Source organism: Balaenoptera musculus, chromosome X, assembly GCF_009873245.2.
Source record: "Balaenoptera musculus isolate JJ_BM4_2016_0621 chromosome X, mBalMus1.pri.v3, whole genome shotgun sequence".
Classification (NCBI taxonomy): Eukaryota; Metazoa; Chordata; class Mammalia; order Artiodactyla; family Balaenopteridae; genus Balaenoptera; species Balaenoptera musculus.
The window spans coordinates 16,592,306-16,608,218 of record NC_045806.1 but is presented as its reverse complement, the minus strand read 5'-3'; the positions used below and the strand labels follow the sequence as shown (position 1 = coordinate 16,608,218).

The window sequence follows — 15,913 nt, the reverse complement described above, 5'->3', positions numbered from 1 at the left end:
CTGAGCACATGTAAAGATTCACATAATTTTTTACATTTTGCTGTTAAATGTTACAGGTATATGATGATGGAAAATATGTGTATGTAGTGACAGAACTTATGAAAGGGGGTGAATTGCTGGATAAAATTCTTAGACAGAAATTTTTCTCTGAACGAGAGGCCAGTGCTGTCCTGTTTACTATAACCAAAACTGTTGAATATCTTCACGCACAAGGGGTAAGTCTTTTTAACGTTTTACATATATACACACACACACATATATATATAATATCTTATAAAATTTGGTATAAAATACCAAATACCCTTTTTCTTACCTTTTCTTTCTTAATGTTTGAGCTGAAATTACAAAGGTAGAAGCTAATTTATGCATGTAATGAAAAATATATTAGCTTAATTATCCTACTGTTCTTCCTCTATGTAGACTTCTCCCATTGAGCTCGAAATTCTTTTTTGTTTCTTTCTTTTTTTAATTTAATTTAATTTAATTTTTTAACTTTTTATTTTATATTGGAGTATAGTTGATTAACAATGTTGTGAGAGTTTCAGGTGTACAGCAAAGTTATTCAGTTATACATATAAATGTATCTGTTCTTTTTCAAATTTTTTTCCCATTTAGGTTGTTACATAATATTGAGCAGAGTTCCCTGTGTTATATAGTAGGTCCTTGTTGGTTATCCATTTTAAATATAGCAGTGTGTACATGTCATGAGCTTGAAGTTCTACTTTGAAATTTTAGCTTGTTTATAAACATTAAATTTTTATGCTTCCCAAGAAGTGAGTGAGATTTTGTGACCTGGAAGACGTAGCACCGTTTTTGCTAGGCCACTGTGTACTTTTGAGAACTGGGCCCATTTCGAGTTTAGAAGTGAACCAGAGAGTCATGGGTTGTATTCACTTATAAAAGGAAATCCTTCAAACAGATGAGGCCAAGTAGCCACCTGGTTTCTGGATGGTGGATGCTCTCCTCCTTTCTTCCTGCATATAGATTTTTAGTAAATGGCAAAAAAAAGAAATCATATTTTTAAAAGAAGAGAAGCCTGGGAGAGAAGGGGAACAAAGGAGAGATGAGGGGAGGGAGGAAAGGAGAACAGCAGAGGAATGAAGAGGAATGGGAAGCAAGAAAAGAATAAGAGATCTCTTCTTAAGGAGTTTATTTTCAATACATTATTCTCGTTTTCTTTGCCCCTAGAAGCTAACAAATGAAATGTGTTAATTTAATTCTAGAGCTTCTTGACTTGTAGCTGCTCAAGATTTGCCTAGTACTGGGACTGGAAATTGGTAGAACTCAGTTTTCACTGAAGAATTTGTGAGTTTGCAGCCATCTAACTCTTCTATGTTCTTTTCTCAGTGCCTCAGCAGTAATTAGTTATTAAAATGGTCTGGAGAAGTAGTGTTCCGGATGTTAGGACCTAAAACTGAGGTTATTGATTAGAACATAGACTCAGAATTTGGTGATGGAGGAAACACATAAGTCTAATAAGGAGTGTCAGAGAGGCTTATGATAAAAGAAGTATTCAAGTAGGTGATTAAAGGGGGAAAGTAATACAAACTCTAAAGGAATGGTATCTTTTTGTGTTTGTGACATTGTTACTTGGATATCAAGTAGGCAGTACTTACGTAAATCTGGGAGGTTTTTTTTCCTTTTTACTCCTAAAACCCATGCCTGTTTCATTGAGCCTGTCTGTACATGTTTGTTGTGTTCATCCATTGTACATGCCATTCCCTCTACTTAGAATGACTACCCCCACTCTTCTGGCTTGTTCATTCTGTTCTTCAGATCTTGGATCAGTTGTTACCTCCTCTAGAGACCCTTCCTGACCCGCCCGAGTTATGCCCCATCTCTCACCTATTTATTCTCTGCCTCCCTTACTACTAAGTTCCTAGCATATAAAGGCAAGGACCTTACAGGTCTTGTTCACCAAAGTATCTGCAGCTCCTTGTATAATACCCTGGTACATGATACACATTCCATAAATATTTGTTGAACGATGAATAACCTGGAGACAGATATTACTGCTATTTGCATTTTTCCTTAATCCGCTTACTTAATTGGACAAAGAGGGGGAAGGTAAGTACTGTTCTTTCTTCCTCCTCTCCTTGCCCCAGTTCTGTGTTGCAGTTATATTACACTGTCAGCATTTTATAACGTTGGGATAGTGTAAAGGTTGGTACCCATCATCTTGTTAAGTGCATTGCTTGACAGTTTGTGAATAAATAATTTTCCATAATGGAAATGTATTGTTAATGCACCTCTTTAATTTGTATTTCAATTAGGTGGTTCACAGAGACTTGAAACCTAGCAACATTCTTTATGTGGATGAATCTGGCAATCCAGAATCTATTCGAATTTGTGATTTTGGCTTTGCCAAACAGCTAAGAGCAGAAAATGGACTTCTCATGACTCCTTGTTATACTGCAAATTTTGTTGCACCAGAGGTAATTGTGAAAGAGTTTGCTTGCAATATTTCAGTATATTTAAAAACTCATTTACTGTGTTTAATATAGAATAGTTAATAGTTGTTTAATTAAAGAGTTACTGAGCAAATAATTAGAATAAAATGTCAGCCCTTTTTCTTCTGTTGGTAGTTCACCCTGTCATCAATCCAGTACTACCTATAATGCTTTTCCTGCTCTGACTTCTGTCTTTCTGCATAATCACACATCTGTAGCTAACTACTATCGCTGACACTTTCATGCTTGTCAGTGCATGGAGTTAAATGGAAACTAGCTTATTCTTCCCCTTTCCTGACACCCTTCGAATTTCCTGGTTTGGTCACCATCTTCCTTGTATTTCTAAGGCTAAAACATCATGGGCTCTTCTTGTCTTTAGCTGTATAACCAGTTACCATCTCTGTTATCCCCTGCAACCGGTTCGGGGCTCTTCTGTTCACAGAACTGCCATCCTAGCCCCTGCTTCCCTCACCACACCCCCAGATGACTGCCGCAGCCTAGGTGCACGTTGCTTCCTTTTGTCATTCTGTGATCAGTCCACAAAGAAGCTACAAAGCTGCTGAAGTCTTCTTCAAGCACTGCTTTGATCAGGTTGCTTCTTTTCCTAAGAAACTGCAGTTCCCCACTGTAGCAACTGTAAAATCCACTGCTTTGCCCTCAGAATTTCTTGCCTTTTGATTATCACTGTGTAAAAAATTGTAACTACAATAGTTAATCCTAATATAGGGCTTATGTGCCACGCACATATATTAACGGATTTCATCCTCAGAGATATGATTTATATATAATAATTCATTCTCATTATAACTTATGTGAGGTGAGTACTTTTATTTGCATTTTATAGGAAACCAGGTGCACAGTGAGGGGGTGGTGTCATTTGCCTGCAGTCAGATCTAGATCTGAGCCCAGGCAACCTGGCTGCAAAGTCTGTGCTTTTACCACGTGCTAGATATTTCACAAAAACTGTAATAGTTGATAATGTTAAGATAGTTGGATTCCCCCCTCTGTTTTCCAAACTTTTTGTAATTTTGCTACTTTTTAGATAGAAAAATATTTTTTAAAGATTATTTGAGTCTGTTCTCCCAGAGATACTAGAACTGATGAGGGACAGATTTTTTTCTTCTTTGTCCACATATCCACAGCCTCTGACACACATTGGTGTCCAAGCGTGGCCCCCTAATCCAGCCATCTAATTTTTCCTCATGATTGTTTCCTGCTTCATATAAGCAGTCTGCTTCTTGAAATTACCATGTAGTTTTTATGCCTTGGCACATTGGAATTTTTTTTTTTGGAATGTTTTTTGCTTTAGACCCTGCCTCTAAATTCTCCTTCAGGAAATCTTCAGTGATCAAACTGTCCTTAGACTGACCTCTTAACTCTTTGTCTCCTCTTTACCGTTTAGTCATCTGGGTTAAAACTTTAAAGTCCTCCTGAAATCTTCCTTCTCTGTTATTTCTCCACATTCAGTCTGTTGCCAAATCCTTTCCACTCTGATTCCTAAATATTTTAGACCCCTTTTCCCTTACCCCATACATCCAATCTTTTTTTTTAAATTTTATTTTGCCATATAACATACAGTAAGATATATTTTTTTAATGCTTTTCTTTTTTAAAAAATTTATTTTATTTACTTATTTTTGGCTGCATTGGGCCTTTGTTGCTGTGCGTGGGCTTTCTCTAGTTGCGGAGAGCGGGGGCTATGCTTCGTTGCGGTGCGCGAGCTTCTCATTGCGGTGGCTCTTCTTGTTGCGGAGCATGGGCTCTAGAGCACAGGCTTAGTAGTTGTGGCACACGGGCTCAGTAGTTGTGGCTCGCGGGCTCTAGAGCGCAGGCTCAGTAGTTGTGGCACATGGGCTTAGTTGCTCTGCGGCATGTGGGATCTTCCCGGACCAGGCCTCGAACCTGTGTCCCCTGCGTTGGCAGGCGGATTCTTAACCACTGCGCCACCAGGGAAGCCCTATACATCCAATCTTTACTAAGTCCTTCCCATTTTATCTTTATGTCTTTTCCCCTTTATGTCCTGCCTTAGTACAGATCCTCACAGCCTTTCACTTAGTTTGCTACAGATTGCCTCCTATGAGGTGGCCTGTCTCCATTCTCTCTTCTTGCCAGCATTTCCTCTATGCCTTGAGTTATCTTTCTGGTATACACATCCACTTATTTTATTTTCCTCTTTAATGCTTCAATAACATCTGATTGCCTGCAGGGGAAAAAATCTAGATTACTTAACAAGTTTTTTATAAAAAGCTCTTCAGGGAATTCCCTAGCGGTCCAGTGGTTAGGACTCAGCGCTTTCACTGCTGGGGCCCAGGTTCGATCCCTAGTCGGGGAACTAAGATCCCGCAAGCCGTGTGGCGCGGCCAAATAAATAAATAATTTTAAAAGCCTTTAAAAAAGCCCCTCAGGGACTTCCCTGGCGGTCCAGTGGTTAGCAGTCCGCGCTTCCAATGCAGGGGGCGTGGGTTCGATCCCTGGTCGGGGAACTAGGATCCCACATGCTGCACGGGGCAGCAAAAAAAAAAAAAAAGCCCTTCAGTCTCTCTAGTATCCCCTGTCTGGAAATCTGGCCACACTGAACTTGCCTGGCGCTAAGCAGGCTCTGCTCTCTTGCCTCTGCCCTTTGAGTGTCCTCTGCCCTCCTCCACCTCTTCACTTTGCCTCCTGAATTCTTACTTATAGGCCCAATACAAGCAGGCTGCCTCCTAGCTTTCCCTCTCTCCCCATATCAAGAATGAATTGCTTCCTTATCTTTGTACTCATATCCTTTAGACATATAGTTTTGTTAGAATACTTATCATGTTGAATTGTTAACTACGTATATGTTTATTTCCTTTGCCAGATTCTGATTTTCTTAAGGAAAACAGTTGTTTTGTATTTGTCACAGTTTTTTTTTTCTTTATTGGAGTATAATTGCTTTACAATGGTGTGTTAGTTTCTGCTGTATAACAAAGTGAATCAGCTATACATATACATATATCCCCATATCTCCTCCCTCTTGCGTCTCCCTCCCACCCTCCCTGTCCCACCCCTCTAGGTGGTCACAATGTATTTGTCACAGTTTATGCCTGATAATAGTCGGTGATTATTAAATGCTTGAGTAAATCAAATTATATATATATAAAAGAACAGTTTTGCACTATACCATTTATACTTAGTTATATGTTTTCTTAATTGTTTTATGTTAATCGTTTCTGCAGCCCCATACAAAATATAAATACATTTAAATAAGAAATTTACCTTCAATTTATTTTTATGGTCCACTGTGTGCCACAGCAGCATTCAGTAAATTAATTTGAATATCAAAATTTAAATTTATACAATTCTCACCTATGAACGTGTCTGACATAGGTCCATGGCCAGAGTCCCAAGCAGTTGTTAGTTCACCAAGAAAGAAATAAAGTTATAAGCTTTAAAGTGCCGGGGGCTTCCCTGGTGGCACAGTGGCTAGGAATTCGCCTGCCAATGCAGGGGACACGGGTTTGAGCCCTGGTCCGGGAAGATCCCACATGCCGCGGAGCAACTAAGCCTGTGCGCCACAACTACTGAGCCTGAGCTCTAGAGCCCACGAGCCACAACTACTGAGCCCGTGTGCCACAGCTACTGAAGCCCGTGCGCCTAGAGCCCGTGCTCCCAACAAGAGAAACCACCACAATGAGAAGTCTGCACACCTCAACAAAGAGTAGCCCCCACTCGCTGCAACCAGAGAAAAGCCTGCTTGCAGCAACGAAGACCCAATGCAGCCAAAAATAAAATAAATAAAATAAATTAATTTAAAAAAGAGATTTAAAATGCCAAAAAAAATTTAAATTTATATATATGAATTATTAGTAGTAGAAGGTTCTAGAATAGGATTACTGTATTGCCTTGTTTGTTAATCATGTTCTGTTTTTCTTGTATGCATTGATTTAGGAGATATAATTCAGTTCACAGCCTATCCAAATCTATATAATAAACAGCAATGTGTTAATACTAATTTTTACTTTTTCTAGGTTTTAAAACGACAAGGCTATGATGCTGCTTGTGATATATGGAGTCTTGGTGTCCTCCTCTATACAATGCTCACTGGGTGAGTATGTACCATATGTTGTAAGCATTTATTTATCAATATTTTGTTTAAATTATCTAGGTTTATTTTTCTAATCTCTATGTTGTAATATCTTTCCATATTTTCTCATCTTGTTTAATAATACAATCCTATCTCTCTCTCTCTCTCTCTCTCTCTCTCACATTTATAGCTGTATCATTACTGTTTTCTATAGTGTACTATTATTAATGTCTTGAGGTCATAAGTTGATTTTTTTCCATATCTTTTTTGTGGTCTAGTTATGTCATAAACATATACTGTTTTAAATATTTTATTCTATAATGTGTCATATCTCATTTATATTATTGTATCTTAAATCTAAATTAATATTTCATAACTTATATCTTGACCTGGTGCTTTATGAAGCTTCATGTTGTTGATATTTTTTTACTTTAGTAGGTTTTAATAAAGTATTACATTAAATGAACTACTTAGAGTACTTTTGGATACTGCAAATAAATATAAAAATTACCAACCAAAAAAGAAGTTTTATTCATTAGCATTTTAATTCTATTATAAATTAGTTACACTCCATTTGCAAATGGCCCTGATGATACACCAGAGGAAATACTGGCACGGATAGGAAGTGGAAAATTCTCACTCAGTGGTGGCTACTGGAATTCTGTTTCAGACACAGCAAAGGTAAGTATGGCTTCCTATTAAAAGCTTTTGAGAAAATAATTTTTCATAATCTCTAGTGAGAAAAAATAATATCAGTTAGAAACCTGTTTATAAAGTTGTATTGAAATGATGTTACCAAATAACTCGAACTCAAAAATTGACCACTAATTTTGTTTCTTTCCCAGAATATATTGGTTTGGCTTTATTATCTATATATCTCAAGCTACTTTTTACTGATAAACATGATGAATAATAATGGTGGTGGTCTTCATGATTTGTGTGTCTCCTCTGTGCCTCACACTGCACTTTACCTAAATTATCCCATTTAGTCCTGTTAACAACCCTGTAACATAGGTGGTAGTATCACCATTTCACAGTAGGAAACCAAGGCCCAGAATTTTAGTGTGAACTTATCCTCAGTTATACACCAGGCACATGTGGATGCTCCAAAATAAATAGCTGATTCCAAAGCCCTTGTTCCCTAGAATAACTACACCGTGTTCTATTTTTGGTCCATATTATGAAGAAAGGGGTCAATCTTTCTCACGGTAGACAGTAATTTAGTTTTATATGTCTGCTTGAAATCTATTTGGAAAGCCTTTCTCGCTGGAAGACCTACCATCCCCTGAATAACGCTGATTTGCTTTCTAACTCTGCTCTAGTTTCACTTTATTTAGAGAAAATTTTTTAAAAAGAAGAGCAAAGTTTTTCATTTCAAAATAAGTAAAACATAGAGGAGATGAGGAAGATACATATTGGTAAAAAGTGCTTGCTCATTTTTCTTACAGGTGGATGCTTGAGTTGAGGTGATTGCATTAGTAAATAGGGTATGTCAGAAATTTTTATAGATACTTTTGGCATAGAGATGAAGCCTCAGTTGACCAGCTTAATGTCTGTGTAGATAATATTTAGTTTTGTAACTGTATTTAAAATGATATGTTAGCCTTTCCCCTTGTTTAACAATAAAATTTTTTAAACCAGATAATTCATTTTTCTGGGTACTTGTTTACTTTTTAATTCATGTATTGAGCACCTACAATGTGCTTAGTAAGGGAAGGCTCCAGGGATAAAAATGTGACTCAGATGGAATTCCTGATCTCAGAGAGCTCACAGTCTAGTTGGGAGATAGCCAAAAATATACAGTACAGTGTCACATGTGCTGTTACAAGGCTCTGTTTTCTATGCTAAAGAAGTTCACAGATGATGCTTGATCAGAAAGATTTCAGGGAAAGCTTTCCAAAAGCAATGAAGGGATTCGCCAGGCAGCTTTGGGAAGCAGAAGGATGTAGTCCATCCCAGGCTGAGGGATCAGCCCATGCGTGGTCCTGATGGCATGGGAATGGCAGAATGCCTCCAGGGCAGTTCAAGGAGTTTGGTATGACTAGTACAGGGTACACGTGAGAGGGTAGCCGATGAACCCCAATTATGGAAGGCTTTGTCGATCATGCTCAAGATTTGGGGTTTACTCTAAGTATTGGGGAACTGTTGAAAAATACTAAGCATTGTAGTGATCAGATTTTCCTTTTTCAAGGTCACTCTGTGAAGTAGTAGTTCTTATCCATTGGAGTCCACCACAAACTTTGTCACGATCGGTTGTCAGGCATATCAAGTAATGTTACCGTAGAAAGTATCAGAGTTTACACATTGCCTGCTTTTTTTAGTAAGTTAAAGCAAGTCGAGGTTATCTCTATAATTTTTGTAATTTGGTTCTCATTCACTTGCATTTTATTATGCTTTTCTGAGTGCAAGGCAGGTGAGGATGAGATACAAATAGAGCACAAAAAATTGCATCCAACTCGTAGCCTATCTTATGAATGCCATGTGATTACTAATAACTTTTGCTAATTTGTCCAGTTAAGACCTGTGATTACAAGTATAATGTAATACGGTGAATACCCACAAAATTGGGAAGTAGAAAAAAAATAAAAATAACTCTGTAATCTTTGAGGGGAGCATTTAGAGCCCTCCAGTTAATTCCTGTTATTGGACAGTTATGTACTGCTTTTCAGCATTACCAATAGCACAAAAAAGTCTTAAGTAGCTGAAAATTACTTAGAAATAAACCCACAAAAATGTAGAAAACTCAGAATATCTGAGGGAAAAAAGAGCCAAAGTCCTTAAAGATACATAAAATGTGGTAAATTTACCCTTTGTAATACACCAAAATTACTGTTACTCAGGGAGGAGAAAACAAAGACCTAAGTTTTTGCTTTTCTTTTTTTTTTTTTTTTTTTTTAGAAATTCACGTTCTTTTATTTATTTATTTATGGCTGTGTTGAGTCTTCGTTTCTGTGCGAGGGCTTTCTCTAGTTGCGGCAAGTGGGGGCCACTCTTCATCGCAGTGCGCGGGCCTCTCACCATCGCGGCCTCTCTTGTTGCGGAGCACAGGCTCCAGACGCGCAGGCTCAGTAGTTGTGGCTCACGGGCCCAGTTGCTCCGTGGCATGTGGGATCTTCCCAGACCAGGGTCGAACCCGTGTCCCCTGCATTGGCAGGCAGATTCTCAACCACTGCGCCACCAGGGAAGCCCCTGCTTTTTTTTTTTTAAACAAATTGTCATATTGACCAAATTGCTTTGCACCCAAAGGTCTGCTAGTGGGAAAAAATAGTGTCATAGAAGCCAAGGCAGAATACTCAACAGTATCAGGTGCTATAGAAAAACAAAGGTTTAAGTTTATTTTATTATTCTTTTTCCCATTATAGGACCTGGTGTCAAAGATGCTTCATGTGGACCCTCATCAGAGACTGACTGCTGCCCTTGTGCTCAGACATCCTTGGATCGTCCACTGGGACCAACTGCCGCAATACCAACTAAACAGACAGGACGCACCGCATCTAGTCAAGGTGAGTGGACCATTTGGGCACTGTGTGCCACGTGTCCTCCAGGAGAGACTATGAGACGCCCTCTCCGTACCACAGCACCTTGCCCTTTCACTTTGCCTCTCAACCTGCATCCAGTTCTTGCGTGGGATTCTCTTATAGTGGGTGATTTAGAAAAGAAAAGGTCAAGGCATGCCAAAATAGCATAATAAAACCAGTTCAGAAACGACTTCTGAATTTATCAATCAGATAAACTTTATGGATTTCCTAACTTTTCTTTGTACTTGTCTTTCTTACGCACAACCCAAAGCAGACTCCTTGAGGTTGTCAGCAGTGGCAAAATACAAATTCTAAAACAGCATGCCTTGCTGACTCTCATGGTAAAGGATTGCAAAGGAAAAACAAATTTAATAGTCCTGAGAAAAGTAAGGACTGCTTGTTATGAGCCCACCCCTGTCCTCTCTCATCGATAATTTCAACCTCCCACATTGGCCTCTTCAGTTTTAGTTAAAGCAGAGGATTTGACCTGTGTGGTTATTTTCATTATGAGCCTAACAAAATCTATATAAATTTGCATATGAAGAAAATATCTGGGAAAAAATCATTTCATATTCTGTGTACAGGTGACTACCCATTGTCATTATTTGTGACCTTTCTTTCCTGTTTTCAGGGTGCCATGGCAGCTACATACTCTGCTTTAAACCGTAATCAGTCACCAGTTTTGGAACCAGTAGGCCGCTCTACTCTTGCTCAGCGGAGAGGTATTAAAAAAATCACCTCTACAGCCCTGTGAAGTGACCTCAGTGAGATATTTGGTACCATGGTGTAAGCTGATAGCACAAGTTCTGGCGACAGGTAGCACACACCTGAGAGACACCTGTAAGCACACACTGTCCCAGCTGGTACCCACAATGCTGCTGCTCCTGCTGCTGCTCCCGCTTCCGTCTCTTCTCGCTTTAGATGATTGTTAGCAAGTTAGATTTTCCTGGAGCTTCGGATGAATTGCAAATGGAAACATGATGAGGATATATTCACTGAATCAACAAGAAGAATAATGAACATATGAATACCACCTAAAAATACACTGAATAAAGTACTCTACACCACATAGCATTATTTTTATAGAAAATATTTCATGTCCCTTAAATATTCTTTGTTAGTTATAGGGATGGACAGTTTATGTTAAGCACTTAGCTTAAACAATCCGTTTATATTAGCACTGTATCCCTTGTGCCATCCAACATTTTGTATGTTTTTGTAAACAGTTCATATACAGTACATTTCTGTACTGCTTTCTTTAATGTATACATGCCTTGTTTAACTTGGAATCTATTATTAATCAATTGACTATTAAATCTGGTTAAATAGTTCACCTGGATTAACAGTATTGTTGGACAGCCCTAAAAATGGCCAGATTGTAGAACAGCCGTTGAATGTAATACTTCCAAAATGTACATATCTCTCCCCATGTCTGTTTCACTGGTTCGTTCATTTGTTTCTTAAAGTCAGGTGCTCTGTCAGGCTAACCTAGAGAGCTGTTATGGTAAAGAAAGTTATCATATGTGTGTGGTATGACATCAAGAGTACACCTGTGAAGTTAGTCCATATACTTTGCAACTCCTTAGGGTCTTTTTTCCTTAATTAAGGAAGTAGTCCTTGCACTTTTAATCTTAAATAGTATCCATTCTTAGTAGTTGACATAAATTTGGGATTTTTCCCAATATACATCAAAGGCCTTTAAGAGGCATGGTGAAGAGATTGGTGAAGGAAAATTTAGCAACAGGTCATTGAAGTCCCATTGAATATTTCATGTTTAAATAGATCAAATTGCAGAATTTAGCATATGAATAACAGGATACCTGTTCTTGTATACCTGCAGGAAAAGTATGCTTTTTGGGGGAAAATAAATCATAATGAATTCTATCCCATTAAGATGCTCTATATTAAACACTAATTTGAATGTAATAAAGGCCACAGGCCTCTCTATGAAATTGGATTTAAACTTTCTTATTCTAGGGAATAAAACATTCTTGATCAAACAATCATAGCTGAGGTAGGCTAAGTGAATGTTCGGCATTGAGTGTTTTCTGAATTCCTCCTGACGATTTATAGCCATATAATGCTTTCTTTTCTTTTTTTTTAAATTTTTATTGGAGTATAGTTGATTTACAGTGTTGTCTTAGTTTCATATAATGCTTTCTTTAACTTCAGAAATGATCAGTTTTCATAATGGTCACTGGATCTGCTTAGATTAGAGTATTCATTATCTACATCTAATTTGTTAGTTTCCACAATATCATTAAAGAAACTTCTGCATCCATTACTACCTGTATCTTTGCCAAGCTACCTAGCATACATCAGTATGTAATATGAAAAACATATGAGCAAGGAAAAGGTGATTTAACTTATCTCATCAAGATTGTGCCTGAACAGATCTTTCCTAGTCATGTACTAAGCCATTTACATCAGAAATCTTTTTTCCTGCCAGAAGCTTTAAATCTTCCCCTGAGAGTACAAAGCCAAGAAAGCATGGTTTATCTAAATATCTTGGAAGCCACTTGTTATTCCTTAATTTCTCCTCTGTGCAATTAAAGGAAAAGAGAAAATCTATCATGCCTTTTGCCCAAGTGACACAAAATGATTATTGCACAGAAAGCAAATATAAGTTTATCTTCTAAATAAAAAATGTATAGGAGGAGGGATTTCAGAAGATCTAGATGGAGAAAGTTTTTAAATATTCTTGAGTATATGGATGCTAATTATTAACAGCTGCTTCCAGTGCCTGGAAAGAAAGCTTTGTTTTTCTTTCTCCTCTATTAAGTGTTCCCAACCATCCATGGTCATCCCAAATTCTTGTCACTTTTAAAATGTTAATGTAACTCTAGGCAGAAAAAAGATAACATTTTTCAGATTTTTGACACTAACACTATTCCATAAGTGCTTAGGTGTATTGCCCATCATCGTCTTTTAGAACCAGAAGTAAATGTGTAAATGCTTTAAAATTATCTAGTCCAACTTTCTCATATTGCAGGTAAAGAACCTGAGACCCAAAGCAAAGACTAGAATCCTTAACTTCCCTTTCAGTTTTTTTCCCTCATAACACCGTGCTGCCTTCCCCTCGTATTATCACTCGACCACAAACTGAGCTGTTCAAAAACTATATATTTCTTGGGGCAGTCCTCTACTGGTATATGAATGCCTTCTTTGCCTAGTACAGCTGCCAGTTTTATTGGAGAAAAGCAAGTTATATGTTCACAAAACTGAAGGCTTTCTGCCTAAAAAGCAGTTCATGAGTATAATTTATTTCATCTGTGATTCTGGTGTTCCTATTGCCTTTGACAGAGCAGACAAACTGGGCCAACAATGTGCTCTAAATGTAACGCTTGTGCTGGGATAACCTTTTCATTAATTTCTCCAAGTCCAGTTCCTCCTGGCCCCTATAGTTGTGGTAGTGAGGCAATTTCCCAGTTAGTGCTGCTGGTTACCAGGGCTTCTCCCAGGAGGTCTTATTTCAATCTGAAAGATATTTCAATATGAAAGAAGGAACTAAACTATCAGGCCACTTTTACAAACCTCCTCTTAGCTTATAATCCAAAATAATATCCAGAATGGTAGACTTAACATTACCAAGCATATACTGGAAAATATGGATTACACTACCATGTGTTTTCTATCTTCCCTTTCAAGTGATGATGCTAAATTAAGGTAAGTTTTTTGTCCTTTTAACCTGTCGTATAAGTAAGTCATTTCAGCTCCTAATTTATAGATATGTCTTCTTTCTAAGTACAATAGACCCTTCACTTTAACAGATTTGATATGGATTCATTTATTCACAAGCAACCCCAAAAGTCCAAAAATATAATAATTTTGACAGGGCACAGAATCAAGATGCTGTGAGGCTGGAGACTGACGTGTGGGAAAAGTCACTTAGTGAGTATCTGGAGAGGGTGTGGTGTGTATGCAGTAGAGATTCTACATTTCACACACACTGGGCTGCAAAGAGCAGGTTCAGGCCAACCATTTCCCATCTATTTTTAAGAAGTGGTTGCTGTTGGGACCAGGGGACATCATGGGAGGTGGGGCTAGCCTGTTAGCTGTGCCCTGTACCCTCAGCCCAGGAAAGGTTTCATGAATGGGCAGCATGGGTTGGGTAAGAAAGAGGCTGGGGTACGTCCAGCCTCAGGTGAGAGCAGAAAAGCATTCAAGATTTGGGGGCTTGGTATAGATGTGCATCACCATGAAAGTCAGCAATACACATTTCAACATGGCTTTGATTTTCTCTACTTCCTGGCCTTTACAAATGAGCTAAAATTTTTCAGGCTGCTTTACTATTGAGAGAATTCTCTCTTATGGTGGTATCCAGCATTTGAGATTTATGAAGGCATTAGGACAGATATCTCAGGAATGTAAATGGTCAGAAAAGGTCTGCTTTCTGTGACTAACAAATATGATGGGTTCCATGGCTGACCTTGGTGCTTAAACCAGGAGGTTTCAATCCAGTCCTAGAGTTCTGTCCTTCCGAAAGATCCAACTCCACGTGACTAACAAACTGGATGTATACTTTGAGCCTTATTTAATTCACAGATAAGTTGACTTAACTCAGCATTTTTATTTCAATTAATGAAAACAGTCCTCTTTTCACCTCCAGATTGCTTACATTTTGCTGGTCTCCCCAAGTGACCATTGGTGGAGACCAGTTAATGAAGGAATGAAACTCGCTTTCTTGGGAGTGTGGTATTCTGCAGAGCCACGCTTAACCACTTTTTCTAGTGAAGAATCTACAGAATGATAATAACTAAATATGGATGGCCAAGAAGAATTTGTATCTACAGTGCGCTTTATGTATTTTTGACACTGCTGTATTCTGTGTGATCGAGTGACTTGTAACTGGTTCCAATGTGACTGAATGTTTTCAAAGAATTCTAGTAACTAAGTCGACTTAATTTTCTTAAGCCTTGTATTACTATCAGTCTCACATTTACCACTTTGATTCCAGTCTTTTAACTGTTCATACCAGGGCATACCAAGGGTTGGGATGAGAGCCTACTTCCTACCTCTTAAGGCACTTTCCTCATTATTTTGCCATATAACCTTGAAGTGCATGATAAGCTGTTTAAATGTCCATGACTTCTCCCAGAGCAACTAGCAAAGTATATGACATTGAATAGAGATTAGTGGAAAGGAAAATTTAGAGACTAAGTTCAGAGGTGCAAACCTCAAGAAAACCTCTTTAGAGCACATACCATTTGAGTACAATGTATGTAAACGTATGTGAGAAGAGAGTCGCTATAATAGTCCTCTCTAAGTAGATTAGTTCAATATCTAATGGAAGTGAAAATCTTTACTCCTATTATCACTATAGTACTGAGTGAACTGTATACTGAGTTTTTCAAACAAGTACTTAAAATAGAACTTTTAAATACAAAGCAAGGGCATAAGGATAAAGGTTTTGGTTTGCGTTTCTCTAAGTGTAGTTTACCATCTAAGGCTTTGTTTTTTAATTTTTAAAGAAAGCTTCAAGGTATTGCCATTCCTTAGCATCCTTAATGATTATGGGTGATGAGTTTTTAACTCTTCAAATTATATACCTGTATTATGTTTATCTTAACTCTTACCCTAAGCAAAAGGGAAGGTATACACCTAAGGGATGTAATTATTTTGCATTTTTGGCCATGGGTGGGAAAGGGATGGGTATCTACTTAAACAGTTTTTAAAAAAGAAAAAAATCACAAATATTTTTCTACTATTATATATGATTTTACTTTATACTAGTTTCTCTCTAGTAAGGCATGCCAGAAGCCCAAGGCACCATATCATGAGTTCATATGTATTGTACCTTTTATTGGTGGTTAAATCGCATCAGATGCTTGGCCCTGCTGCCATAATTATGAAATGCTTGTAAAGGATTAAATATCACTGAATACTTTAAATTGTTTTACT

The 15,913-nt window shown here is 37.9% G+C and overlaps 1 protein-coding gene across 7 annotated transcripts in view; it reads left to right on the top strand.

The window, feature by feature from the left end:
• Positions 1 to 14,750, top strand: part of RPS6KA3 (ribosomal protein S6 kinase A3) — a 107,286-nt gene extending 92,536 nt beyond the window's left edge. For all 7 annotated transcript variants that reach the window (XM_036839388.1, XM_036839386.1, XM_036839384.1 and 4 more), the window contains 6 exons: positions 57 to 215; positions 2,274 to 2,435; positions 6,439 to 6,515; positions 7,058 to 7,175; positions 9,857 to 9,997; positions 10,644 to 14,750. In XM_036839388.1, the coding sequence (XP_036695283.1) occupies positions 57 to 215; positions 2,274 to 2,435; positions 6,439 to 6,515; positions 7,058 to 7,175; positions 9,857 to 9,997; positions 10,644 to 10,766 (780 nt within the window). In that variant the 3' untranslated portion in view covers positions 10,767 to 14,750. The remainder of the gene's footprint in view (positions 1 to 56; positions 216 to 2,273; positions 2,436 to 6,438; positions 6,516 to 7,057; positions 7,176 to 9,856; positions 9,998 to 10,643) is intronic.
• Positions 14,751 to 15,913: the final 1,163 nt, after the last annotated feature.